The sequence below is a fragment of the Rhamphochromis longiceps genome, linkage group LG7 (assembly GCF_057381845.1).
Source record: "Rhamphochromis longiceps isolate RC_006_pf linkage group LG7, R_longiceps_female_GT1.1, whole genome shotgun sequence".
Taxonomy (NCBI): Eukaryota; Metazoa; Chordata; class Actinopteri; order Cichliformes; family Cichlidae; genus Rhamphochromis; species Rhamphochromis longiceps.
In genome coordinates this window covers 51,688,805-51,714,780 of record NC_140563.1, presented here as the reverse complement: position 1 = coordinate 51,714,780, position 25,976 = coordinate 51,688,805, and the positions used below count along the sequence as shown (strand labels likewise).

Genomic DNA, 25,976 nt, shown 5'->3' with positions numbered 1-25,976 from the left:
ATGAAGATGGATGGATGGATGGGATTTACTCCCTTAGTCACGGGTCGTGTTATAAAGCCTCAGCAGTGGCATTTGTGAGTGATGTGTCAGTTTGCTATTAAAGCAGAATAATTCAATCCAATCTTAGTTAATCATTAACATAAACCCTGCTTCCCCAGTTTACTATATTTATCTGCAAGCAGCTTCCAGATGAGCAACAAAAGCCAGATCCCATTTTCCAACCACAACAGAAGTGATGTTGGACTAACAATGACTCGTTCCCATAACCACCAGTTATTGTTCCATTTCTATGGAATGAAGAAAAGAGCATTTGGTTTACATCACCAGAGCTCTTCTAGTGCTCACAATGAGTTCGCCCCCCCCCCCCCCCCCCCCCAAAAAAGGCTGAAACATTAATTCTTCAACTTTGAAACTGCATATGTGTGCAGAAGCACCCGCGTCCTTTAAAACATCTATAACATCAGCTCAGATCCCGCCACACATCACTTCACCTTATTCACCAAACAGCTCTGAAAGCAGTAGCACAGATCTCCTATAAACACACAGCAGAGGATATGCAAAACAGAAAATGGTGTATATACACACTCTTCTGCCAAGTCTATGATCTGTTCTCAAGGCTGGGATCTGTGACACAGTGACTGCAGAATGCCAGTCAACACCTAAGCTGCAAAGAAAAAAACCCCCAACTAAACTCACGTGAACCTTTCGACTTACCCGCAAGCCTTTAGGCCCTCTGGTACCAGTTGGCCCAGTCGCTCCAGGAGGGCCCTGATAAACAAAGGAAAATGGGGGATAAAGAGAAAACAAGGGGGAGGGACAGAAATAAAACAAAGGTTTACACTGACAGACCACAGAGCCCCCTGGCTGTTGACCTTGCAGGGCAGCCTGACCTCGGGAACATACTATAGGGTTTGTTGTTAGATCTGTCACTCACATCAATTAAAGGGTCTGCTCTGGAATCCTGTCCTGCTGCACCCCAAACCCCCCGTATTTATATTTGTTTTGGTGGCTCAGTGGCCCCTGCTTTCAACCAATGATTGGCCCGCTGTCAAAGCCGGCCACGGCAAAGAACGGGGGGCAGGGGAAGCTTCTAATTGGTTATAGGTGTTGGGCTTTTGACTGACAGGAGGGTAATGCACATTCGGCGGGAGGCTGCCAGGTTTTATAATGCTCAGAGAAACCTACAGAATGTGGGTAACTAAAATTACTTAAAATATAATCTACGAATGAATGAAATTAAAATACTTTAAAAAAAATAAGAAAAAGTTAATTGATTAATATTTCAAATGTCTATGAAACAGACACTTACTATTGTTAGTAACCACTCACTGTCACCACTATGATTAGAGAGGATCATATACAACTATGAATGAGTAAAAAGAAAGTGCAAAATATGCAAAAGGATGGTGACTTACTGGTCTTCCTTGTGGTCCAGTAGGTCCGGCCTCACCTGGTCCCCCCGGGTGACCCTGGTGTGCAAACATAGATAAACATAAACTCAGTACATCGATTACAACTGATACACATCAGGAAAAAACACAAAAACAACACAAAATGATGATATTCTGACACTTTCACCTATTACAAAGCAAGTTTATTTAAGCAGAAAGGTGTTGACATAAAGGCCAAACTCATTCTCCAAATTGCACTGAGATGTGTTTGAGGCAATAAATTGTCCATCTTTCACACCCTCATTGGTAGTTCAAACATACATCTGGAGAAAAGCTCTGTCTGCTGGAAAATACGTTTTATGTAACGATGAAAGAGAAAGCGGAACAGAAAGAAAATAGACAGCATGAGGTGATGATTTTATGTAGGAAAACATACTACTTTTGGCTGCTTTTCTCTCTCTCTTATTTTTTTTTTTTATAGTAGCTCGTTTTTGGCCAGGCCATTTGTAAAAGCATAACTATATAATGGGGAGTACTTCAGTCAGAACTACTCAAGACAGCAGAGTGCAATAAAAATCTATCCAATACACAAACTTATAGCACAGTAGGCGGTTCTGATGTCATGCAGGAATAAAACAAAGAAGCCTACAGTATGAGCACTCTGTTAGTGACTATAGATGTCTGCTGGTCAGCTCCCCTCACATTGTATGATGCAGACTTTTCCAGAGGGTCTGTTTCTGTTTTGTAGCTGGCCAACACAGAACTTCCTTGTGAGTGAGTATGTGTGTGTGTGGTGAAGTCCTCTGAGAAATCTAACTGGCTGTCAGCCAGCAGGAAAACCTTCTCTGCTTGAGCAACAATGATGACTAAATTCTTATCCACTCCGGCAAGTCGCATACATTAGACAAGTCCGTAAAAGACCCTACACGATAAAGAGTCGACGAACTCTGTTTGAAAGAGCAGGTTAAGCTAAGTTATCCTTTATTGATCTTCCTCTCAACGCTCAACGCATCCTCAGTATTCAGAGCAGCGTGCAGCCACTGTGTGGAGCTCTAAGCCGGCACCTCAGTCAAATCCCTTTGGGAGAGTTTATCTTGTGATATTTTCGATGGCATTTTGAACTTAGGACCTGAGGCGACAGTACTAACCACTGAGCAGAGATGTCAGACTAATTTTAGTTCCTGGGCCACATACAGACCAATGTGATCTCAAGCGTGCCAGGCCAGTGAAACCATTGCATAACAAACTATAAAAAAAACAAAACATCTCTAAATGTTACCCTTTCTTTTAATATAATGGACTACAATCACTGACAATGAATAAACCGGCCATTTCCCCAGTGACTGTCTCACTCCACTGTCATTATAAAGAAAGGCTACTGTAATAACGTTTAAACTCTGCAAAATCCTACATTGGTTCAGACTGGATTCCTTTGGTGGGCCTGTTCTGGCCTGCGGTCTGTATGTTTGACACCCCTGGGGTAAAAGAAAGTGTACAACACTGAGGGAATTACTCAGAGGTCCTGCAGACGGTAGAGAAATTATCAAGCGATGTCTGAAAAAAAAACCAATATCCTCTTTCTATTTTTGTGTTTTCTTTTGAAAAATTTCCAGCAGGACTGTCAGCACTTTTCTGACCATTAATACCATCACAGAGGTAAAATATCACAACGGATTCACTGGAATTATTTCCACCTTTGTTTGAATGAATATTACAAGCTCTGTTCCCCAGTTAAAGCCCTCTTGTCAATTGCCAAACCACTGCTTAGAATACAGGGTTTAAAGCTGCCTGAACTGTGACGACTGAGCTGTGCTTTGAGGAAAAAAAACCAACATATTCTGTCACATTCTTGTGGTACATGTGTGCTTAATCCCTCACAGCACTATATTCCCATGGGAATAACAGACACAGTTTAATCTAAAATGACCATTTCTTAGGATTTTTAACAAAGACAAGATACCTTCTTTGGAAATGTAATCTTGAGGTCACGTTTTAACAGACTCAAACGTCATTCTTTCTCAGTGTGAAAGCCCTCCACACTCTAGCTGTCATTCTGTCTTACCGTTGGTCCCTTTTCTCCAGGTGGTCCAGGAAGGCCCATCTCCCCTCGATCTCCCTAAAATTGCACAAGTCCAGTGTTTTCTCTTCAACGTGATCTTGTAAAGACTATTGAAATAAATTCATGGGAAAAAAAACGCAAATTATTACCTTCTCTCCTGCCAGTCCCGCCTCTCCCACAGGTCCAATGAAGCCCACCAAGCCCTGAAACATGTTGAATGGATGAATTAATAGATGTTTGAATTAATGAATTGGTAAAAAGCAGCCAAGCCGCCAAGGGTTTCTTACTCTCTCTCCCATGGGTCCAACTTTTCCAGTGATGCCGGCCTCTCCCTGCAGAGAGAAATATGCAATTACTTAAAAGATTAGAATAATGAATTTAATGTTCTTCAATGTATTTTGCCAAAAAAGCAATAAAAAAAAATCATAAATAAAAGTGGGTTTTTTTCACCTTAACTCCCTCTGTACCGAGTATCCCAGGGAATCCTTGCCTGCCCATTCTACCCTGAAAGATTTTAGCACAGGATGATGAATAATGAGGGATGCACTTGCCAGTGAACGCATCATTAATGTTAATCCCAGATTCTCAGCAAGGATAAAAGATCTTTTTCCTGTGAGATGACAGCTTGAGGAGAGAAGCGGGAAACGGTCGGTTCACCGTGCACGTACATATGCAGTGCGGTTTACAGGTATTGCTGACAGTACATTTTGGCGAGCTGTAAAAAAAGTGATAGAATGACTAATGCTCCTCTTGCGCAGACAGTCATTCCTGGGGTTAAGGTGGGTGAAGGTAAGGACGTTTTGGAGGGGGGGGGGGGGGGGGGGGACTTTTTTACTGGTAGTACCACCTTCAGGTCAGGAATGCCTGAGCCATAGTTCTTGATTGAGTGACTCAAAGGTACCAAAGTTTTACTCAGGTTTGCTCAGCTGCTTATACAACGCAGTGCTGGATAAGGCTCTAAGATACAAAGGGTGAAGGCAGATTCTTGCAGTTAATTAGAGATTTCCAAGAATTCTTCTTATCATCTTTTTTAGATTAGAGGAAGATCATTCATTGTGCAGAGAGAGAGAGACAAATGAAGAGCAAATGAGAAGATGAGGGAGAGGATAAAAAAGAGAGAGGCTAATGCAGCGATACAGAGTGTCAGTCTGTGCTGAAGCTGAAAGACAGCTAGCTGATGAGGTGGAGGAGTAGGAGGACCTGCGGCACCTGGCCAGAGATCAATCACAACTCCCGGAGGAGTCGTACGGCGCTTCCCCTCGGAAGGAGCACAAAAAGGAGGTTAGAGTCTGATGCAGGCGAGTGGGTGGGAGGAGGGTGAGTGTGGAGGGAGTTAGGCTGAAAGAAAGTGCAGATGAGTGGAAGAAAGGATGGGATGACAATTACTTAGGTAGCATCTGAGTTTGTTTTGCTGTGAAGTGTAAGCTTGACCAAATATTTATTCTGAAAATAATTTTTTAAAATTTCAGTCATTTCAAAAATATTTTAATAGTCACAATCACAAATCTTATGCTTCTGCAGTGGCCCATTACTGTCTTCAAGCATTTTATGACACCTATAAATCGTTCCACCTATAAACATGGTGATTGCAATTATTGCCCCCTAGTGGCCATGATCAAGAATTGCATGCACCATGAGTAAAATCTCCTGAGGCTACAGGAGGCTGTGTAAGACACAGAACACAAGACTTCTGACTTGTCCAAAGCAAGAAAAACCCACAAAGAGAGCCTACTTTATCACCGTTCATATGCTCTCTAACTGTGGCACAGCGAATGTTGCGCATGCATAAAGCTAAAGCTGTGAAGTTAAAATACGTACGATGGAGCTGGCTGAGAATTAAAAGGAGTAACACATGATTTAAAGCAAGCCACATATTGATCTTGTATAGCTCTTTCTGTCTTTGTGGTTAGGTTACTGTCTACTCTGTAGTAAAAGTTTAACCCTGGGGTGCAAACACCACGCTAATTTAAACAGTAAGTATTAATTTAGTTGATTGTCACGCTTGGGGACAAATTTAGCCTCACATTGCAATGCTTTTCACAGTCTAAGTGATAGCTCTGTCCCTTCCCCTCCCTCTATCTTTGGTGAGGAGCTTACCACAGATAGAAATAGGATGCTTCTGCATGGGATACAATTTAGACAAACATGCTAAATTATACGATACAACTACAGAAACAGGCAATTATAGCCCTTGTTTTTCACTGATCAAACATGCGCACATTGTGTTGTTCTAACTTACGATACTCTGGTGGAAAGTAATGAGCCTTGTTTTATGGCCTACATGAGACCTGACTATCTTTCTCTCGTATCCTCTATTTTCATAGGAGCAGGTGTTTAACCAATAACTCACCTCGAGTCCTGTTAGGCCCGGTGGTCCAATAGGGCCCTCGTCTCCCTGGAAACAGATGATATTGATCTTAGCATGGCTTATGTTTAGGGACATTAAGTGTTCCTTAGCAAAAAAATAAATAAAAAAATCCTTGTGCCATAAATCTTTGAATGCCTGTCAGGGACAGCGGGGTCATTCTTATGTGGGTGGCGTCTGAGAGTCTTACCTCCAAGCCAGGGATCCCTCGTGGGCCTGGTAAACCTCTAGCCCCTGGTTTTCCCTTGATGGGTAAAAGACAGTAAAACAATTGTAAAAGTAATTGTAGCATTTACATATGTGTTTTGAGCCACAGTAGCAGCACTGTTATGGGGAAAATGATACGGGTCTGTTAGTTAGATTGGATGGACAGCCATAAAAATTTGAGACAGACAACAATGGGCCCCAGAGGATGAATCCTCATGACTCCGGTGTTATCGGACAGTTCCTTGGCCTGTATTTGTATAGCACCACCAGTAGGCAACGGGTGAAGTGTCTTGCCCAAGGACACAACGACCGAGACTGAACCGGCAACCTTCCGATTACAAGGCGAACTGCCAACTCTTGAGCCACCATCTACTGAAACTTTCTCCAGATGATGTTTAGTTTATGATCAAGTATAAGCAAAAGTAATGCTCAAAACTAAAATAAGGCAGTGGTATTACACCTACTTATATAAATATAAAAACATTATCATCATGTGAATATTAGGGGGCTGGCGTTATAATTTAGCTCAAGAGCCACTGTATCTCTCCCAGTGTTGCTGTGGAGCACTAGCCAAGTTCTGTCCCTGTTTTGAATCATGAGTTAGTTTAGGGACTGCTTAGCTTAGATCATGATTTTACTAACCTTTGGTCCTTCAAGGCCGTTCTCTCCTGGTGGTCCCATGTCACCAGGAAAACCCTATCAAGATTAAAAAGGGCATCGATTATTATTCTGTCTGTGAAATACAGACATCAAATGCAACAACAAAGGAGTAAATACAAACCTCAGGGCCCGGAGGTCCGGGGGTACCATCGGGACCTTTCTCTCCTGGCTTTCCCTGTAAAACAGAAAGACTTGAAACAGTTGGATGTGATAAGAAATAAAAACTCATGCTGAAAATGAGATGAGAGGATCAGTGACATTTGCAAATGTCTGTGCATTTGGGACAGCCAGCAGCTGAGTCCTGTACTACGAAGCAGGATTTGGGCTTATCCATGTAACTTCAGTGTTACCACTTGTTTGTCTGTTTTATGAATGTGGTTCACTTATTAATGGGGTGCATTGGCAAGGCAAAAGACCTAACTTTTTCTGGAGCTGTCATGGTCCGTGGTCCTGTGTCTGTGGAATGCGTGATGCTCGGGTAGCCACACCCCCGGGCTGGGCCATCACCAGCACACCTGCTCTCCATCCCGGTGATTACACGGAGATCCACTTAATCCGGCGCTGACGGATGCTCCACGCCAGTCCGTAGTCATCCCCACAGTGGTAACCAGACTTCCACGAAAAGTGTGCAGTCTCTCCTGCTTGGAACTTTGTTTAACCTGCCTACTTCTGTCCAGGTTTCTACTCGGCGTCTGCTACCTGCCTGTCCTCCGGCTCAACTGGATCTCGCGGTGCTCACCTGGCCCACTCGCCATTCCACGGACTTCCTGCCCCCACGGACTGCCACACTTCCCTCCCGAGCTCCCACGGTTCCGTTCTATCGTAAGGCCCTACTCTAACTCAGTCCTGATATGTTCTCCCCGCTTCCTGGCTCCCTAGTAATCATCTCCCCTTTCTATTGCAGCCCCCCGCCGTCCCGATCCCGGCTTCCTCGTGTCATTGTTTCCCCGGATTTTTAGTTTCTGTTTTGCTCTCTACTTTCCCCGGGTCGCCTTTCGTTGTTTTATTAAAGTGTCTTTTTGTTAGCTCGGAGTCTGCGCCTGGATCCTTTCGTGCCCGCGCACCACGGCGCATGACAGGAGCAGGTTATGTTTGAAATGAGCTCAACAGGTACGAAAGCACTGCTCACTGATCAATCAAGTCTCAGCAAGTTGTCCACGTCCTGAACCAGCAATGCTGACCATCACACTACCACCACCATGTTTGATTGTTGGTATGGTGTTATTTATGAAATGCTGTGTTAGTTTTACACCAGATGTAACGGGACTCAAAGCTTCCAAAAAATTCAAAGTTGGTCTCGTCAGTCCACAGAATATTTTCTCAAAAGTCTTGCGGCTCATCAAGGTGTTTTATGGCAAATGTGAGACGAGTCTTTGTGTGTCTTTTTGGTCAGCAGTGGTTTCCTCCTCTCTTTTACAGATGCCATTTTTGCCTAGTCGCTTTCTTATTTTCTAATCATGACCTCTGACCTTAATTGAGGCAAATGAGGCCTAAATGAGGCCTAAATGAGTCGTTGATGTGTTCTTGAAGTAATTTTGATCGGCCGGTCACTCCTGGGAAGCTTCACCACTGTTTCAAGTTGTGAATAATGGCACTCACCGTGGTTTACTGGAACCCTTTTCCACTTGACTTTGTTTCTCAGATGTTTCTTTACATCGTGGCATGATGTGCTGCTTTTTAAGATCTACTTAACTTTGTCAGACAGGTTCTGTTTAAGTGATTTCTTGATTCAGCAAGTCTGGCATAATCAGTCCTGGGTGTGGTTAGTAAAGCTGGACTTAACTTCCTGAGAGACTGAAATGCTACTTTCAGCTGCTCCATTATTCACAAGGGATTGCTACAGTGGGTAGCTCCACATGTTTGATTTGGCAGATTTCTTTTACATCTGATGCAACCCTATAAAGGTTTGTGCCTCCTTCTAGGATCAGACTAGGGGTCTCTCACTTGTTAGGCAACTATAGAAACCACTACACTATAGAGCCACTTGACCTGATATAATGCTGGTGACAGTTTCCTGGCAAAGAGCAGCGACTTCCTGGACACTCTAATGGATGCTTGTAAACCTCATGGATAGGAAATTGTTGCATCAGGCCAAGAAATAGTCCTGGACATAACAGGCTATAAAAATAGTTATGTTTACTGTTGATTAACAAAAACCCTACTTTAAACATTAAAGATTACATAATGTGCAGGTTTTGGACCTTTTGACACTGCTGAGCTTGCAGTTTTCAGCTTTCTGCTAAGTTAACTGGTATGTCTGAGTTTTGTTTTCTGGCCAAACTGTTAGCACAAAGGCTATTAAGGAAATAGCTTAAGGACCAATGAAGGCAAAAACAAACAAACAAACAAAAACTAAACTATTGCTTATCTAATTGCTTATCCACATTTTAACAGTTAAATGTATTCCTGGTTTTCATGAATACATTCCCAGACAAGAACTAACCTGTGGTCCCGATTTCCCACGGATGCCTGGTAAACCTGGGGCCCCCTGGACACCCTGTCCAATACAAACAAAAGTTAAAAACTCAGAGAGACAGTCAGACAGGATCAGAAGCTTAATTTATTTTCTAGCAAAGCAGACATTCGACATGCATGACTCTCTGTTCAAGATTGTGCTATCTCTTGAGGCCACTCTGCTCTGTGATGGATTTGAATTTTGCTTACACACAGAGACAAATGTGGAGGGTGAACACATGAATTTCCTTAAGCTGAACAGCAGACATCTGGAAAAGTCATTTTGCAAAGACAAAGGCTGTGTAACACGAGTGTACTGCAGGTAGCGTTCCGTACGGTGGCTGAGGAGGTCAGAAAGCAGTGAGATAGAGAGCGTGTGCATGTGAGGCGTGCACAACTGTGTTGCAAAGGTGACGTACCTTGTCTCCTTTGAATCCAATCTCCCCTTGCTCTCCAGGAATCCCAATTTCACCCTGACAGAGAGAGAGGAGGAGACGAACACGCATACATAGGTGGATGGATGAGGTATGGACAGAAAAAAAGAAAAAAAAAAGGAAACCATTAGGGGGGAATGAAATGTTCCACTTTTCCAAATACAAGCTTTTATTATTTTTTTTAAACAGACAATACTAATTAGCAGTTTACACTTTATGAATATCCACACACAGCGAGTGTTATTTACTGGATTAGCCAACTATTCCATGTGGTGTCAGTATGTATTATGAAAGGCATTGCTGCAGTTTGTCACACCACATGTTTTGCAGGCCGTTCCAGCACAAAACAAATGAGTAATAATGAGTAACTGCAGTAATTACAAATGCAAAGTGAGAAGTGTCCAATAAACCAAATTTCAAACATGAGGCCTCTGATGAAGGTCTTTCAGTCACTTTCAGATTTGACTATTTGTGCTTTACCATCATTAAGGTATTGTGCACTGTTCTGGTTTTAGTAGAGGCAGCCAGATTTTACTGCTGTCCTTAAAAGGCCTTCTAGTTGAACCTCCTTAAATCATCAGTGCTGAGTGGTCTCTTCATGCTGCTGTTTGTTTTAAATTTCAAGGACAATGTCTGTCTACTTTTCTTTCATTTTCTTCAATAGCTTGGCTGGCTGCTTTAAATTAAAATGCTTCCATAATAGATTTCACAAAAATATGCATATGGAAACCTCATCTACACCAATAGAAACAATCCTCAGAGGTTTATATAAGTTAATTTGCAGGTGACACCTAATGAGCATGCTGTTTAAGGCCTAAACTCTGGACAGAAATATCTACGGTAGGATGCAAAAGACTACATATCCATCACATGCTGCTTAAACACAGGTCAATAACAGGAATATTCAGATCACCTTATCACCTTTCAGTCCTGGTTCTCCTGGATTTCCAGGCACCCCCTGGAAAAAGCACCAACAAACTGGTTGAAAGGCACCTCAAAAGCCAAATTCGATCAAAAGTACATCTTTACGGCACATAACTGGTAACTAATCCAAATTCAAAAGCTTAAAATAGGCCTTCTTAAAAATCTCTTGTTTTATTGCATATACAATAACTGATAAAAATAAGACAGTGAAGGCAACAGTTTCTATCTCTATGTGTGTGAGAGATTACCTTCAGTCCATTAGGTCCTGGCGGGCCAATCTGTCCCACAGGTCCCATGTCTCCCTAATGCAAGAAGATGGGATAAACAAGAAACACATTAATAAATAGTGATATCACACGCATAACGAACAAAGATGTGGCCCAGGCCCCATTCATTAATGTAAAAAACACATATACAATAAGAGCGCTCTTTGGGACAGCAACTCAAACATCGGGAAGAATGAATAGATGTTGTGGTCAGAAGCCAAGATTGTGCATCTGAAGCTTAAATCAAAGAGTAGCCTTGGCTTAGTGTTTCAAACATTAGCCCCAGTGAATAATCGACAGAGGATGTTATCAAATATAAGCTGCAAAATTGCACCTCGGAGCAACTCACTTAATTTGGTATTGTGAGTTAAAAGGCAACCTTCCCCCCAAACTTCTAATCTAATGGAATCTAATACCTGATAATTAAGTCATATCCTGCTGGACTGATCTGTCTCTAAAACAACAAGATCTGCTCTATAGTTTCAGTGCTCTAGTCTCACACTTAAATGTTAATTTCAACGGCATATTTCCTGCTCACAAATAGCTAGAAATGCATGAAGAAACACATTAATCTTACTTTCAATGAATTCTTGTCTATTATTACTCTACCTGAACTCTCACTTGACACTTAGCTGCTCTCTTAAAACAGCAGATTCACTTCTGTATAGACTTTTGTTCCCCACAAATGAACTCTGAAACTGAATTTTGCACATTCGAAAGACACAGATTTGCAGTTTTGGGGTATTCAAGTATTCAAACCCAATGGTCACTAAGAGCAAGGTCCTTATGTATTTTTGTGTGTCTCTGTGTGTGTTTTTGGAGGATGCTGCTGCAATGAGAAATACTTGCCTCCGCTCTGTGCACACATTGAAATCCATCTGTCTAATGCATCTATAACCTGGATTTTGCATTTTAACAACTATAAGACCTTACAAAGGAATCGTATCATTTTTATTTCCCAAGCATAACATCGGATTCTGATTCTGATTCTGATTCATTTGTAGCCTCAAAACTTCAGTTATGCATGATACAATGAGATGCCAAAAGGTTGCCCAGTAACCAGCTAGCAAAAGGCTAAAAAGGCCTGTTTTTGTATTTATGCACATATGAAACCCTATAAAAACATGTCTTGATGCATGCTCAATCATCCAGGTAAGTAAATCGCAAAAGACTGATTCTGTTAATAGCGTTTTGATCATTCAGTGGGCTAGTTTCAGTTTTTGCTCAAATGTACTCTTTATAAGGTTGGGGAAACCTGCAGTAAGCTGAGACTGAAGAAGTCACTTGGATGAGTGACGAAACGTTTCTCCTACTGAAAACGCTACGTCCAGATGGGACTTATTGAAAAAACATCCTATTGCACACCAAACAGCACAGACATGTCAAACAGCATTGTAGCATGCACTTGTACTAATAGTGAAAATGCATCATAAACAGTCAGCGTATTGCAAATAAAACACAGAGATGGTGAGATGTGATTACATGTGATGTGAGATGTGATTTCAGCTAATGGAGAAGACTGATAATGAACTCCAGTGATTCCTAGCATAATCATAGACTCGGAAACATCATACTGGTGAAAAACTGCCACAGATGAGGCTTCATGACATCAAAGTAGGTCTTGTTTGTATTTCAGAATGGCAGTCTTTAACACAATGAAATTTGGTTCATTTTTCAACTGTTAAATATAAGCAAAAATAAGAAAAGAGAAACTATCTATTTTGAGTGTATTTCTAAGTGAGAGTCGTTGTCTAGACATTTTCTCTACTTCAGTGGTTGCCAGCCTTCACCCAAAGCTTCTCAGCTTTGGAGTCCCCAAAGAAGAGTGACTGTATATTTTTATCTTTGTAGTGGCGCTCCGTCCCGCTGCTACGTACTGTACATTATGCTGACGGATAAGACGGATAAAGAGGACACAAAGCTCAGACTAGGGCTGTAATCAGAGTCCTTCAATTACAGGCCTACTACCACCACCGGTGGCCTAGAATAGGTCGGGAGGAGTGGCAGCAATGGGTGAAGACGGGACGCAACAAGAGAAACCAGGGAGACATTATAATCATACACAATTATGCGGCTGTCGGGCTGGGCAAGCATGGAGGGCAAGGTGATGGGTGGGCGGGGGGCAGCTCTGTTCTAAAAATAGTTATTAAAAGGGCGCTTCAAGAGGAGGACAAGATGCACTGTTAAGGTCTGTGTGATTGATAAACTGCACACGAGTGCCTTGTTCTTCATGTGAGAAAATAGCAGATATAAACTGCACAATTCAGGCTTTACACTCACTGTGAAAAAAGCCCTGGCGTCTAAGAACCATCCACATTCACCTAATATCTATATTAAATATATGAATTAGATCCCCACCAAACTGGCAGGCGACATAAATGCAAGCTAATAAAGTTTTCTCCTTTTTCCCCCAGTTTTGCAGGTATATTCAGTTTCATTTAAACATTTGCAGCCGAGATTGTGCACAGAAAACACACAAACTACAACTCACAATAAGTCCAGGAACTCCGTTTGGACCGGGGGCTCCCATGTTACCCTAGTTGGAGAGGAGGAGAGAGAGAGTTAGTGAGATGAAGAGAGAGGGAAAAGGAGCAAGTTTCATGGGTTATTGGCCCTTTTTTAAAACAAACATGCTCAGAAGAGTGGCTCAGTGTTCTTCGCAGCTTATGAGAGGGGGCTGTGTGCATGAATATGTGAGGGGTCTCAGGTAAAAGGGATGTGAGACCATCGTCCCACTGTGGCTTTTTCAAATATGCAGGTTCTACCTCAAAAAAAGAAAGAAAAGAAAGAAAGACAAGAGGACAGAGACTGTATCCTAATTAAGGCCATTAACAGGTTTTACTGTAACCCAGTGAAATATCCAGGAGTTAGTACAGTATACTCATTCAGTGTTAAAGAAAATCTATGTCAGTCATTTTCGACTTTTATTCATAGACAGCATAAAGGTTTAGTGAAAGAAAGTAGTTTCTTTCACTAAACTTTGGAAACGTGAAGCCAATGCAAAAGAGACCTGCTTTCTTTTTAATGGCCAGCAGGGGGTGACTCCACTGGTTGCAAAAAGTCTTCCAGTTGTGTAGAAGTCTATGGGAAAAGAAACCTTGGCTCCCTTGTTCTGTGACCTCAGTAAACACTTTCCTGATGACTTAATGGTGGTTATATTGAAAACACAAAGTTTAATTTGTAACTTATGGAAAATTATAAAGTATGTGCACTGGATAACCTCATTAGCTAATGACAAGTTTCCTATTGCTCATGATGCCCAGTTTTAAAGCACCAACATGGCAACAGCAAAACTGGTGGCATCAAAAGGCAACAACATTAAGCAGTAGGTGATGTCATTGTTTAAATGGTATTTTCTTTTATTTACCACCATCATGAAGTTGACTGTTTTAGCCATGGCCATGGTCATTTTTCTTCAAAGGATTACTTATTTGGTGACTTATGACACCATCACCAACACCATCATCACAGCAAATCTGATGACTTCCCAATAGGCCTCATAGGAGGTTGATGGTACATCCATCTACAGGACATTTCTCCACTGCAGCTACCCACAAACAAATAACAAACTATACATCTACTGATGATAGCTTTCCCTCTGCATTTGAAATTACTGATAGCTCAATGCCCCCCAGAAGCACAGCCTTGTTGAGTCTGACTTTTCCAGTAAGCATCTAAGATTAAATAAGTATATTCTGCTTTTTTCCCCAAACATTTTAAGCTTCATCAAGATTTGAAGACAATCTGCTTGCTTTGCAGGAGTAAAATGCATTAAACATGTCATCACAAGTAAAGACAACAAAGAGTGGAGAAGGAAAAAGCAAAGTATATATAAATATATTTTCATATATTCCATAAGCTTACTGATTATTTCATAATAACATTTGATAAATCTAATGCGTAATCCACTTTGGAAGATGGGTCTTTTTCTCAGGAAGAGAATAAACAGCCCAAAAAAGGATTTATTAGCAGTTCAGCTGCCTGCTCTAAAAGCCTGACTCATTGGAAAAGTCAGAAATGGATAGGTGAAGTGTTTTCTAGAACATAAACCTTAACTTCACTTTTATTATGCGTAGTTCAGTGTGCATCAAGTGTAACTTTTTATGTTTTTGTTCTAGAGTTTTCACTGACGGGCTTATGAAGTCCCAAATTTGTAGGAATATCAAAAATAGTGGAAATGCTACGGTCCAATTATTTGTCTTCCATATGGACGGAGTTACACAGACTGGGTTTTGCTGGTCCGTCATTAATGAATGGGGGGAGTCATCAAAATGGCATCCTGTTACATCATTTACTATTCTTGGATATCGCCTTCTCATGGCTGTGAAGCTATACGTGTGTTGGGACGCAGTTTACAGCGGCGAATAGGAAAAGCTACATTTAATACAGCTTTTTTCCTTTTTCTTTTTCTTTTTTGGAAAATATGTGCCAAGGAAAATGATCTACAGCAGCTGGAGGCATGACACGAAATGAAATGCAATAGCGATGCTTGTCGAGAACAACTTCAAACAAAACCCAAACACGGAGGCAAACTGCTGGACCAACTGAGGATTTAGCCACAAGCACTGTGAAAATGTTACAGTAAACATCAGGTGTGTGTGTGTGGGTAAGTAAGCGTGTGACATACTGGCTCTCCATCTGGCCCAGGTGGTCCTCTCTCCCCAAAGTCACCAGGAAACCCCTGAAAACAGAGAGAGGAACTTTAATGTTGGCGACATACAGCAACTCAAACATAGGTATTCATAAATGTATGTCCTGTTGCTTTTAGTTCAGCTCAGAGACAACTGATTTTTGGGCAACTTGGGGGAAACGCGCAGATGTGAACACAGCATTCAAATTGATTTGGTGAGCAGCTCCTTATAGACACATCCAGAATTTATGGAGGGACACAACTATTCATTATAGGAGTGGTTCTGGCCATGTGATGCCCACTGTAATCTGCCCCCCACCCCCCCACCCCCAAATCCACTGATTCACTAACTGAAGGAACCTGTCATAGCCTGAGCAGGAAGTTTTCAGTTGCTTCTTTATTGGCCAAATGACACATTGAGATAAGCAATGAGAGAGAACCAAAGCAGCACATTTAAGGAAGCAAAAACAAACCAAGAAGCTGAAAGATGGTACAAAGCTCTTCAGAGATAATGATCACTGGAGATGGATGATCGTTCTCTGGAGCGTCATCTCAAGTCTTGTGATCTACTGCTGTAATAAGCATATTTAGTTACAGTCACTTTAGTGCACACAAGGCAATTGTATTTGCATTGATTGTGCAAATACTGATGCAAATAAAAAAAAGTGCATTGTAGTTGGGGGAAATATGCCAATGTGAATGGCCTTAACCACGGAGTCAAGTGAACAGAGCACACTTTCACAAATACTGCTGACTGCTGCACAGCCAAGAGTGCTGCTACTGTAATAGTGCGGCAATTATAACAGTTTCACAGAGTCAAATATAGCATTAAATATAAAGTAATTTGAAATAAGAGTATAATGGCTCCATTAAAAGCATTAAATCTATCAGCTGTAGGCTGTGTGTAGCCAACTGTTCTACTGTTCTACCGTAAGCCAAGTAATTACCCTGTCCATTTAGCAGTAACAGGGAAGCTAATCAGAGCTTTGCTAACAGTTGGTGGTTTAGCGCAGAGAAATCACATCTGCATAAAGCAGTAGAGCCAAGGCATTTTAAACCAAACCATTCAGAAAGACTCATAATGGCTAGGTTCTGCTATTCTGGCCTCAATGCATTGCTTCAAAATGCCAATTACTGTTACCTCCTGAAAATGTCAGTTATTTCTGCAAGAGTGGAGATGATTTAGATATACTGCATTTAAATCTCTGTCTATACTTAGAAGCAAATTGTGCTGACTAAACGCAACTCCTTTGCAGGTTGTTTCTTGAAAACGAAATGCCATTTCAACCTCACTTTTAGACAATAATAAATCCCTTTGACTGAGGCTTTCTGAATGTTTCTCCTGAAACTTTGCATCAGGTCAATGAGGCGATCCTAACAGCACTAACTGCTGTAATTGCACATTGTTTCTGTAGCAGGTGGAGTACCATGCTACCTAAAAACGAAGAAGAAGAAGAAGAAAGTAGGGTCATTGTGCAACAGAAGCCTGCTTTATAGTACGATAAAATTGTGAGCGCTGGGGGAACACACATCTACGAAGGATGACAGTGACCCAAAAGATGAATCATATAGCTGTCGCCGCTGCTGTACGAGCTGAGGACAAATGTGGGAAACGTGGATTTGCCAAGTACTTAAAAAGCCTTTGAGGAGAGTCATGTGAGCCTTTAGTGTATTTCTGCTTTCACATTATGTCAGACCACCCTTTTCATCAGCCTCAACCTTAAAAAGGATCAAACAACAGCAGCACTTACTGCAAGAACTGATATAAAAGAACTGCAACAGATGAGCCTGATAAAGACAACCACCACCAACAGACAAAGACAGCCAAACAGGAAAAAAAAGTTATGTAGAAATGTTGGCAATGCACTTTGGAAACTTTTTAAGCTTTCCATGGTTTTAGATATATTCGCTCTTGACTCATTGGTAGATGGCAAACTGTGCGTGTGTGTGCTTCCTCAACAGAGTACAAGTGCTCTGGTGATGGCCATTAAAATGTCTGGCTCGTGTTCTTGTGGTTCTTCTGTTCCATCAGGGAGCAGAGGGATGATCTCTGAGGGATCATCTCATTAAGCGTCCATGCTTTCCATTTTCCATGCAAAAGCACTGAAACCAGATGACAGTGATTATGATAGGTGTGTGTCTTTCAGTTGCTTTTGCAGGCCAGAAATGTGCTTAATTTCTAAATTTACTTCAGTACATTTAATGCTGTCTTTTAAGGATGTTATGCATAAGAAATGTACGGATATTGGTACTAAACAGACCAAAATAATGATATTTTTATATCCCTGTGCCGTTTTCATGGCTGTAAAACTTCTCTTATAATGCAGGCCTCTTTAAGTGAGGAGAACACCCACGCATACAAACTCCAAAAAAAATCTAACGCAATCAAATCAAATGCAAAAGGCCCCACAAACTTCTGAAGCGCTAAATTTGTATCTGCAGCTGCTTCTTAAACAATTGCCTAATAACAGAATAAGCATCTACTTCTAAAAGCCTCACAATAGTGGACACTCGCTTGCGTGTGTTTAGACGTTTTGGCCAATAAATGCCTTATTTACTGAAAAGCCAATAAGCAACAGCTGCAGAATGATCTCAGCAGTGTGTGTCGGGGGTTACACACTCTTTCTAAAACACTCTGTCAAACTGACTTTGAACACTATATCTGACACACACAACAGAATCAGCGGCTTCCTTCCAAATGGCTTGGCTCCATGCTGGGGGGGACCGAAAGCCCATTACTCCAACAAAAGCCTTTTTCTTGTTACATCCAAGACCCCGACATGCGGCTGGTGGGACTCCACTCTATTCAGGCTGCAGTTAACCCTTCCAACAGCCATGGAAATACTTAGCCGATTGAAAGAATGACGCAAATGCAGACCTTATAAATTTTCATATGTGTTGGATTCTTTGCAGAAAAAGTTTCGATCTGACCCAAATACAGGGAATTTTTCTTTTTTTTCCAAACTTGTCTCTGAACTTTAAGGTTCTAAAAGCTATAATCAGCATCCATAACAAAGCAAACATTCAAAATGAGCACATCCAGCACAATTCAGCACATTTTTGAAAGATTATCTGCAAAGTATGTTGAGACAAAACTTTACCGGCCTACCCATCTTGCCCCTCTTCCCTGGTTCGCCGGGTATACCCTGAAAATCCAAACAAGATAGAGAGAGCAGAAGTAGAAAAGAAAGCAGAACAGAAAGGGTGAAAAGAAGACGAAAGACAGAGTCAGACATTATGTAAAAAGCCATATCAAAATCAAAACATAGCACTTTTGGGTAGAACTGATTCAAGCCCAAAACACACTATTAAAAAGCCATAGCCGTAAGCCTGTCTCCTCTCCTGCTTCAGCAGATGTGAACAGCAGCTGACTGCAGCCTAGCCTATATTTCTAACCTATTATGAGAGATCTAGGCTTCCATTGTGCACATATGTCTATTAAATGAGAAAAAGAGTCTGCTGGAAGAAGAGAGCTATGCATAGTCTCTGCTTTATGTGTATCTTTCTGGCTACAGATGGTACAAGTTGTGATTACAGCCTATCCTGTGCTGATGCAACCTTCTGGACCGTGTCATAAGTAGGCAAATGGCTGTACAGAAGTAAGAGGCCTTAGTGAGTTCAGGCAGTTCAAAGGCCTTAAAAGAGCGGCTTTTATTATGAGTCATCAACACTCCCACACAGCTTTATACAGCAGCATCTCGGACAGCTGGGGACTGCTTCTCGTGTTATAACAACAAGACAGCTGAATGTACAAAATGCTGAAGAAGAAATGCTGTCCTTTCACAGGCCCTTTAGCTGGATTCGGCTGGTCTGTGTACATTTTCTGAGTTACCGATTGCTTGAGAGAAATATACATTTGAAAAGGACTCACTCTTTCGCCATCAGGACCGGGCAGGCCAAAAAGGCCTGGGATTCCAATGAAACCCTGAAGGAGAGAAGAGGAGACAGGAGGAATATGGATGAGTATTTGGATAGTATAAAAGCAGTAGGAAAAAAAACCCTAATGGCTCTGGGGCTGGTTTTCAGTGGATGATGGTCCACCACGGACTGGGTTGGCTTGCATGAAGAACCAAGCCATGAGGCAAGTGTATATGCCCATGGACTGCATGGTGCTGGCTTCCACGATGTAGTCCAAGGGCACATACCCTCACGCCAGGGATCTCTGAAGATAGCCAGGACATCACACTGGGCTGTCAGTATGGTGGAGACACACACAGACGACAACAAGCAGAAACACCACAGTTGAACGCTGGAGGAACAGTTCAGGTGCTAGTTAGAAGCAAGGCGTCAGATGAGTTTACACAATACGTAGTGGTCAGCAAGGGAAAGAGAGCAGAAAACAGAGAAAGGTAGTGCAGTGAGCAAAAGGGGGACTAGAAGGCCTCCTTAAGACAGCAGGGCCTCAAACTGAGCTTAAACAGGAAATTCCAGCCAGTGGGGGCAGGGGAAGGCTTCGGAGCAGCCAAGGGAAACTGATAAAGAACCTTTATTGAAATGCAACATAAAAATCAGTTTGTGTCACCCGCGTCTGTTTTTTTGTTTGTGTGCCTAAAGGGTGTTGGTTTGCATGAGGAGGCTTATCAACAGCCAGTCTTTGAATAAGAGTCTGTATACAGTAACACAATGTTTGTATTACAAGGCTCCTAAGTTTAGCACGCTATTAACAGTGAGTTGAGTGTGTGTTTATTTATGTGTGCGGTGTTGGATGCTGGTGCAACTGCTGCCATGCATGCTTTCATACATACTAGCATTTGGCTGGTGTTGCATTCAAGTAAGTGCTCATCCAACAACAGCTTTCTAGCACAAAATGCTAATGCTTGTGAGCAGGCCCTTAATTTAGCAACTTCTTTGTGCATTTTTTTTTTTAAATAAATGTCATGAGACGAGTAAGCATATTCAGTGATCCTGTCAAAACATCAATACTGGTCATTTAGACAGATCTAAGCTTGAGCAGCACATTTGTAGAGCAGAAAGTTGACTCCTTACCCGAACGCCTTTAGGCCCCATCGGTCCTATAGGCCCAGGTAAACCCTGAAAATCAAAAAGAGGAATTTAATTTAGCAGCCCTGCACTTGAAGCTGTGCCTGAAGTACTTCATTTGGGTTATACCAAAGTCTACAGGTTTAACTTTAGAATGGAATATTTTAAAAAGCAATGCAACAGAGATACATCCTAATATTATAATTGGTAAGGTTTATTATAAAAATAACAGAAACCTCCCCAATGGGGAAAGGTGACAGGACACAATAATAAATACTCCTGTACAAAAATACACTGCCATACATTTCTGTATAGCAGCTATGGCTTAAATACTGAAGTGGATCTCTATGTTAATTTCTGAGGCATTTATTATTCATTTTCTTCTGTTTAGTATTTACCCAAATATGTTTTTTTCCTCCAGGCCATCTGCTTAGCATAACCTAATCCCTCTTGGCCCTCTGCCCTTACTACGGCCCTGACTACAACTGTACCAGTCACAGGAGAGGATTTACTGCACCTGCCTGCCAGGATAACCTTTGGCACCTGGGCTCCCGACTGGACCTTGCTCACCCTGCGGGGAAGAGAGAAAGAGAGAGACAAATAAGAAGGTGGAGGAGAGGGAGAGAGCGGTAGGGTGGGCAATCAAAATTGCAGCAACACAAACACACACAAGCAGGCCATTCATAGCAGTGAATGGTTTCAGTGAGGTAGACAACGCAGATGGGATGAAATACAGTGATTGATAAGTATAATAACTATATGTCTCCAATATGTTCTTTTTATTAATTAAATTTAATGTCATTTATTTATTTATTTATTTATACATATAGCGTCAAATCAAAACAGAAATCACTTCAAGCTGTTTTATGTTCAACGGTAAAGACCCTAAAGTAGTACAGAGAAAACGCTAACAATCAGCTGCCCCCCATGAGCAAACAGTTGGTGGCAGTAGGAAGGAAAAACTCCCTTTTAACAGGAAAAAACCTTCGGCTGCGTTTTTTTTTTTTTTTAGAATTGTTTTGATTTAAAAGATCATATTTTATTATTATGTTAAAATGGCAAGGAAATAAACACTCTAGAAAAGTATATGCACCTCAAATTGGTACTTAAGTAGAGTACTTGTGTAGATGAACTTGGTGACATTCCACCCCACTGAATTGTTCCCACTGATTACCATGAAAAGCTTCTTTTTTTTTCTTTCACTCCTCACTTTTCAGATGTGTTCCAGACCATAGACCCTAATTAGCAGTTTGGTTTGCATGCATGTACTGTATATGTCACTGTCAGAAGGCATAAGACATGTGCACAGAAGCAGGTTGTGTTTAAAATTTGCAGAGGACAAGCGTTTGTGTCTTACTTTCCTTGCCATTCCCTCTCTCGGATAAATGTGTATGATGCTGCCAGTTAAAACACGCCATGAATTTGGCTTTGTGACATTTGGGCCTTTAACTGACCAGCTGTAGGTTTAGGCTCTGAATACAGCCTGTGGTGCATTACAGTAACACAGTGTCATCAAGACACTGTGTTACTGCACACAACAGTATGGTGATTTACACTGTGATCGTCATCAAAAGGAACCAGCTATGTGGGAAACAGGGGGGCGCTTGAGGATGAATCGAGTGGGAGGGCATATTAGTAAAAAGTACCTTCTCTACAATGACTAGAGCAGGAACTCCCCAAACTGATGACGTCATCCTGAGCACGGCTGTGACAGTGAGGAGAAATTTCCACTTCTCTTTTCATGACTAAGATCTTTCTTTAATGCAAACAGTAGCATGACCTTGCCTAATTGGAAATAACTTTGGACGCAAGGCTGGATGCTCCATGCTTAAAAATAGTGTTGGGCTGGACTAAACAGCCAGAGTCATGTCTTCCGTCACTTAGCAGTGAATAAAAGACTTCATTGAATGGATTCCCACAGATTAAGGAAAGTCAAACAGATAAATGACCTGGGAAATATGACAAAGAATAAAGGCCTGCTAGAAAATAGCATAGCATGTCATAGTGTGACATGCTGTAAGACAGTGTGACGGTTGAACGACAAGCCCGGAGCAGAATAGACACACACAAAGGGAAACTTTCTCCAGGACTGCGGAGTAGCAGCCACTGAGTGTGTCACTGTTGGCCTACTTGGCTTGTCCCTGTTTCTTTTCCCTCTATTTTTTCCTCTCTTTGGCATCACGTTCTGATATCATGGAGTGCATCGCTTTAACACAGTGCTTTGGCCAGATGTCTGTCCTCACCAGTGCTTTATAACAGGCTAATCTAATCTGGCTGCCCAGCTGGCATCCTCGGTGCGCGCACACATACACACAGAGTGAAAGGTTGAACACCTGGAGTGAATGACGACTGAGTTTCAACTTTGAAGAATGAAGCGAGAGCAAGGGTTTAGACTTGAGTGAGGTGGACGTGAATGACATACGTGGACACTAATGAAGGCATGGCATTGCAGATAATGTGATGTGCATGAGGTAGAGAGAAGTGCCTAAAAGAAAAGAGTTCATCTGGGGAGATTTAAGGTTAAAGAAGCAAAATATATAATGAGAATATACAAGATATAGAAATGAACATGGGTTTTTCTGTGAGGGTGGCTGTTGCAGAAGTAAAAAAGAACACCTGTGAAAATACTTACAGGGTCTCCAGGGAGTCCGGGTTGGCCAGGGAAACCTTTCTGTCCCTAAAGAAACCAAAATATCACATGATAAGTGAGTATAAAATAATAACAGAAAAAAAAGAGGTGGGAAAGTCTGAAATGATTCACAGTTGAGGAAAAAGCCTGACAAACACAGGAGCATGTGTGGGAATGACAGGTGGAGTGAAGTGGTAACGCGAACAGCACCAACAGACAAATTTGGTGCCATATGCGGTGAGGTATCAATCTGCCCTTCTGTTAATGGATCAGACTTTCCACTGGCTGTGTTCGCAGGGTCTTCAGAAGACTATTGCCAAAATCATGGCATGTTGAGGATATAAATGCCTTCCTGTTTAAGTCAGATAGCAAGGCCCTCCCCCTGCAGCAGGCCAGACTGCAACACAGAAGACAGCCTGACATAGTGCTTTCCTGCAGTTTTTGCTGACTCCAGCACCACAGACCCCCGACAAAGACTGGAGGAAAAAGAAAAAAAACTAAATCAAAGGTAGGAAGACATGCCTTCCCAGACCACAGTTTGATAGAGTGAGGGAGCAAGAGAGAGAGAGAGATTTAAAAAAAAGGAAAGAGAGGGGAAAAAAACAAAGTAAAAACAGACGGCCGAAGAAAGGAAAGACTCCTGTTGTCCCGTTTTCCTAAACCACAGCTTCAGCGTTCCAAGCCAAGGCTCCCAGAGTTCCTGTAAACTATCCACTGCTCTGTCAACTGACTGCAGCAGGAGAAGAGGACGCAGCATCCCTCTACTCATTACGTTACACGATCGCTCTCGTCGGTCCACTACGCAGCAGCACTTTAAACTGCCGTTCCCAGCATTTTAAACACCACCTCCTGCGCTTTAATAGTTCCAGCAACTGTGTCAGCAAAGAGTTGTTTTCTAGTAAACCTTTTGTAATTGTCATTGCAGATCTATGTTTTTTTTTAAAGTCTGCTTTCATCTGTGTCTAACACACATATAAGCCCTGTGTTGTGTTGGAAAACGTTCACCTCACATCATCTGGTGCACATCATCAAAAGACCACTAGGAGGAGATGCCTTTGGCTGAGAGGAAAATACATGAGTAACACAAATAAACAAGTAGAGATGTTAGCAGGTGCTGACAGACACAGTGACACAAGCTGTGTATTATCACTAAAGAGAACAGATGGACTCAGAGACACATGCTGCACATGTCTGAAAACTTCCCAATTATAAAGTGCAATATTATGACGGTGGTCAGCTGGTAAACATTTGTGTTTTTCTGATGATTACCTACATGTGTCCAAATATATGGTCTGTTTATACTGAGACACAACCACTGGCTTTTAATTACTACTTAAAATAAATTTCTGTTTTCTATGCACTTCTTCGCTAACATATATTCTCTGAAGAAGCGGTGACCTAAACCCTCTCTCAAGCTTGGAAACACATATACAGGTTCACAAATGTGTGCACATTCGCACAGATGGGCACATGCACAATCACACACGAAGATACATGCACCTTATGCACAATATACCCTCCATCTTATTACATGGCTTACTTGTAGTACAAACATGTGTAGTGGCTTATGTTCCCATGGTGTACTGTGAGGTCCACTAACCACAAACACACACATGCACAGATGCCGTGGTTCCTGTGTATTAACCATAGCCTCTCAACCTCAGCTAGACCATCTTAGATCCTTATCTCACTCATTATGAGCTTGCTAATGAGAGTGGCCATTCCCGCCAGGCTGCCGGTGTTTACAATGCCACTTGTTTAACAAGCATGTGTGTTCAATCAGATAAACCCACCAAAATGCTTTTCATTTACAGCAGCCTCCCGGTAGCACTCTATAAGCACAAACCCTCCACCCAGCTAAGTCTAGGAGTGCCCCGGGGGAACGCTAAGCGCATTTTGGCAGAGAGAAAATAAAAGACACATCGTGTCTGCTGATGACATGTCATTCCTTTGACTTGCTGTACCCACATTGTGGGTGTTCAAATGAGTGCCAACCTCACGTGTGCTTAACAACTGTACTCCACAAACAATGCGTATCTGACTGAACTGTGCAGCACCCTGGTAGCAGAAATATACGACTCTCCTTATTAATCTCTGCTTTCATCTCTTCAAACCCTACAGAATGGAGCCACATGATTGCTCGGCGTAATCGTCTGGCTCCATGTATACATTGAATGTACAGGAGAACATAAACGCTCCACGCAGGGACAGACAAAAAACAAACAACTGTGCGAAGGAACTGGACAATTTGGCTGAAATTTAGCCAGTGGAAAAAGATTCCTCATCTCATCCCTGTCTGCACAGCAATTTCAGAACAATGTTTCCTTGCATGCAGTATCACTGTTACTGCTACCAGAGAACAGAGAAGTGATTTGTTGTAAAACACGCAAAGAAAATGATGGTTGATTTGAATTCTCTCATAATTATGATGATGATGAGCATGTGGAGCATTTGTTAGTTTGAACAGCGAGCAGGAGCTTAATGGAGAGAGTTTGGTTTGGAACGGGACTCCAGGCAGATTAATGTCATACAACAAACTGCCATGCACAAATAAAGGAAACGAGGATGATTAATACACTGTCTGGAACTGGGAGTGAAATACAGTATATGATTCTACCTTTTAATTATAGGCTACTTCTCCTTTTGGAATTCATTGAAAAGGATTTTATTGTATAAAACTGAAAAACATCAGAGTATCCAAACATTGCTTGCTGTAAAACAATCACATATTTGGATAACACGTATGTGAAAAGCACAAGTATAGAGACTTTTTATAAACACCACAAAGTGTCTCAAGACAGTCACATTTTCCCACAATGTTGCATAACCACTGAGTCGACAAGAGTGTTTATGGATTACTTTCCAGCTGTCTGGATATGCTCTCGTAGTCTTTAAAAGTTTGCACAATCTCTGGCAAATTATGAACATTTTCAGACGATTCAGTTGCTAACAGCAACGAAGACAGTGCTGATTAACA

The 25,976-nt window shown here is 41.8% G+C and overlaps 1 protein-coding gene across 1 annotated transcript in view; it reads right to left on the bottom strand.

Annotated features, from left to right (window-relative positions):
• The window catches only part of col27a1a (collagen, type XXVII, alpha 1a), a 70,462-nt gene that overhangs the window by 19,213 nt on the left and 25,273 nt on the right, over nt 1-25,976 (bottom strand). Inside the window, exons 8-28 of the mRNA XM_085414209.1 lie at nt 23,003-23,047; nt 20,888-20,941; nt 20,377-20,421; nt 19,262-19,315; nt 18,492-18,536; nt 15,388-15,441; nt 13,252-13,296; nt 10,743-10,796; nt 10,484-10,528; nt 9,556-9,609; nt 9,126-9,179; nt 6,804-6,857; nt 6,665-6,718; nt 6,006-6,059; nt 5,801-5,845; nt 3,901-3,954; nt 3,738-3,782; nt 3,600-3,653; nt 3,454-3,507; nt 1,416-1,469; nt 715-768 (exon numbers count right to left, since the gene is read on the bottom strand). Of these exons, the coding sequence (XP_085270335.1) occupies nt 715-768; nt 1,416-1,469; nt 3,454-3,507; nt 3,600-3,653; nt 3,738-3,782; nt 3,901-3,954; nt 5,801-5,845; nt 6,006-6,059; nt 6,665-6,718; nt 6,804-6,857; nt 9,126-9,179; nt 9,556-9,609; nt 10,484-10,528; nt 10,743-10,796; nt 13,252-13,296; nt 15,388-15,441; nt 18,492-18,536; nt 19,262-19,315; nt 20,377-20,421; nt 20,888-20,941; nt 23,003-23,047 (1,071 nt within the window). The remainder of the gene's footprint in view (nt 1-714; nt 769-1,415; nt 1,470-3,453; nt 3,508-3,599; nt 3,654-3,737; nt 3,783-3,900; nt 3,955-5,800; nt 5,846-6,005; nt 6,060-6,664; nt 6,719-6,803; nt 6,858-9,125; nt 9,180-9,555; nt 9,610-10,483; nt 10,529-10,742; nt 10,797-13,251; nt 13,297-15,387; nt 15,442-18,491; nt 18,537-19,261; nt 19,316-20,376; nt 20,422-20,887; nt 20,942-23,002; nt 23,048-25,976) is intronic.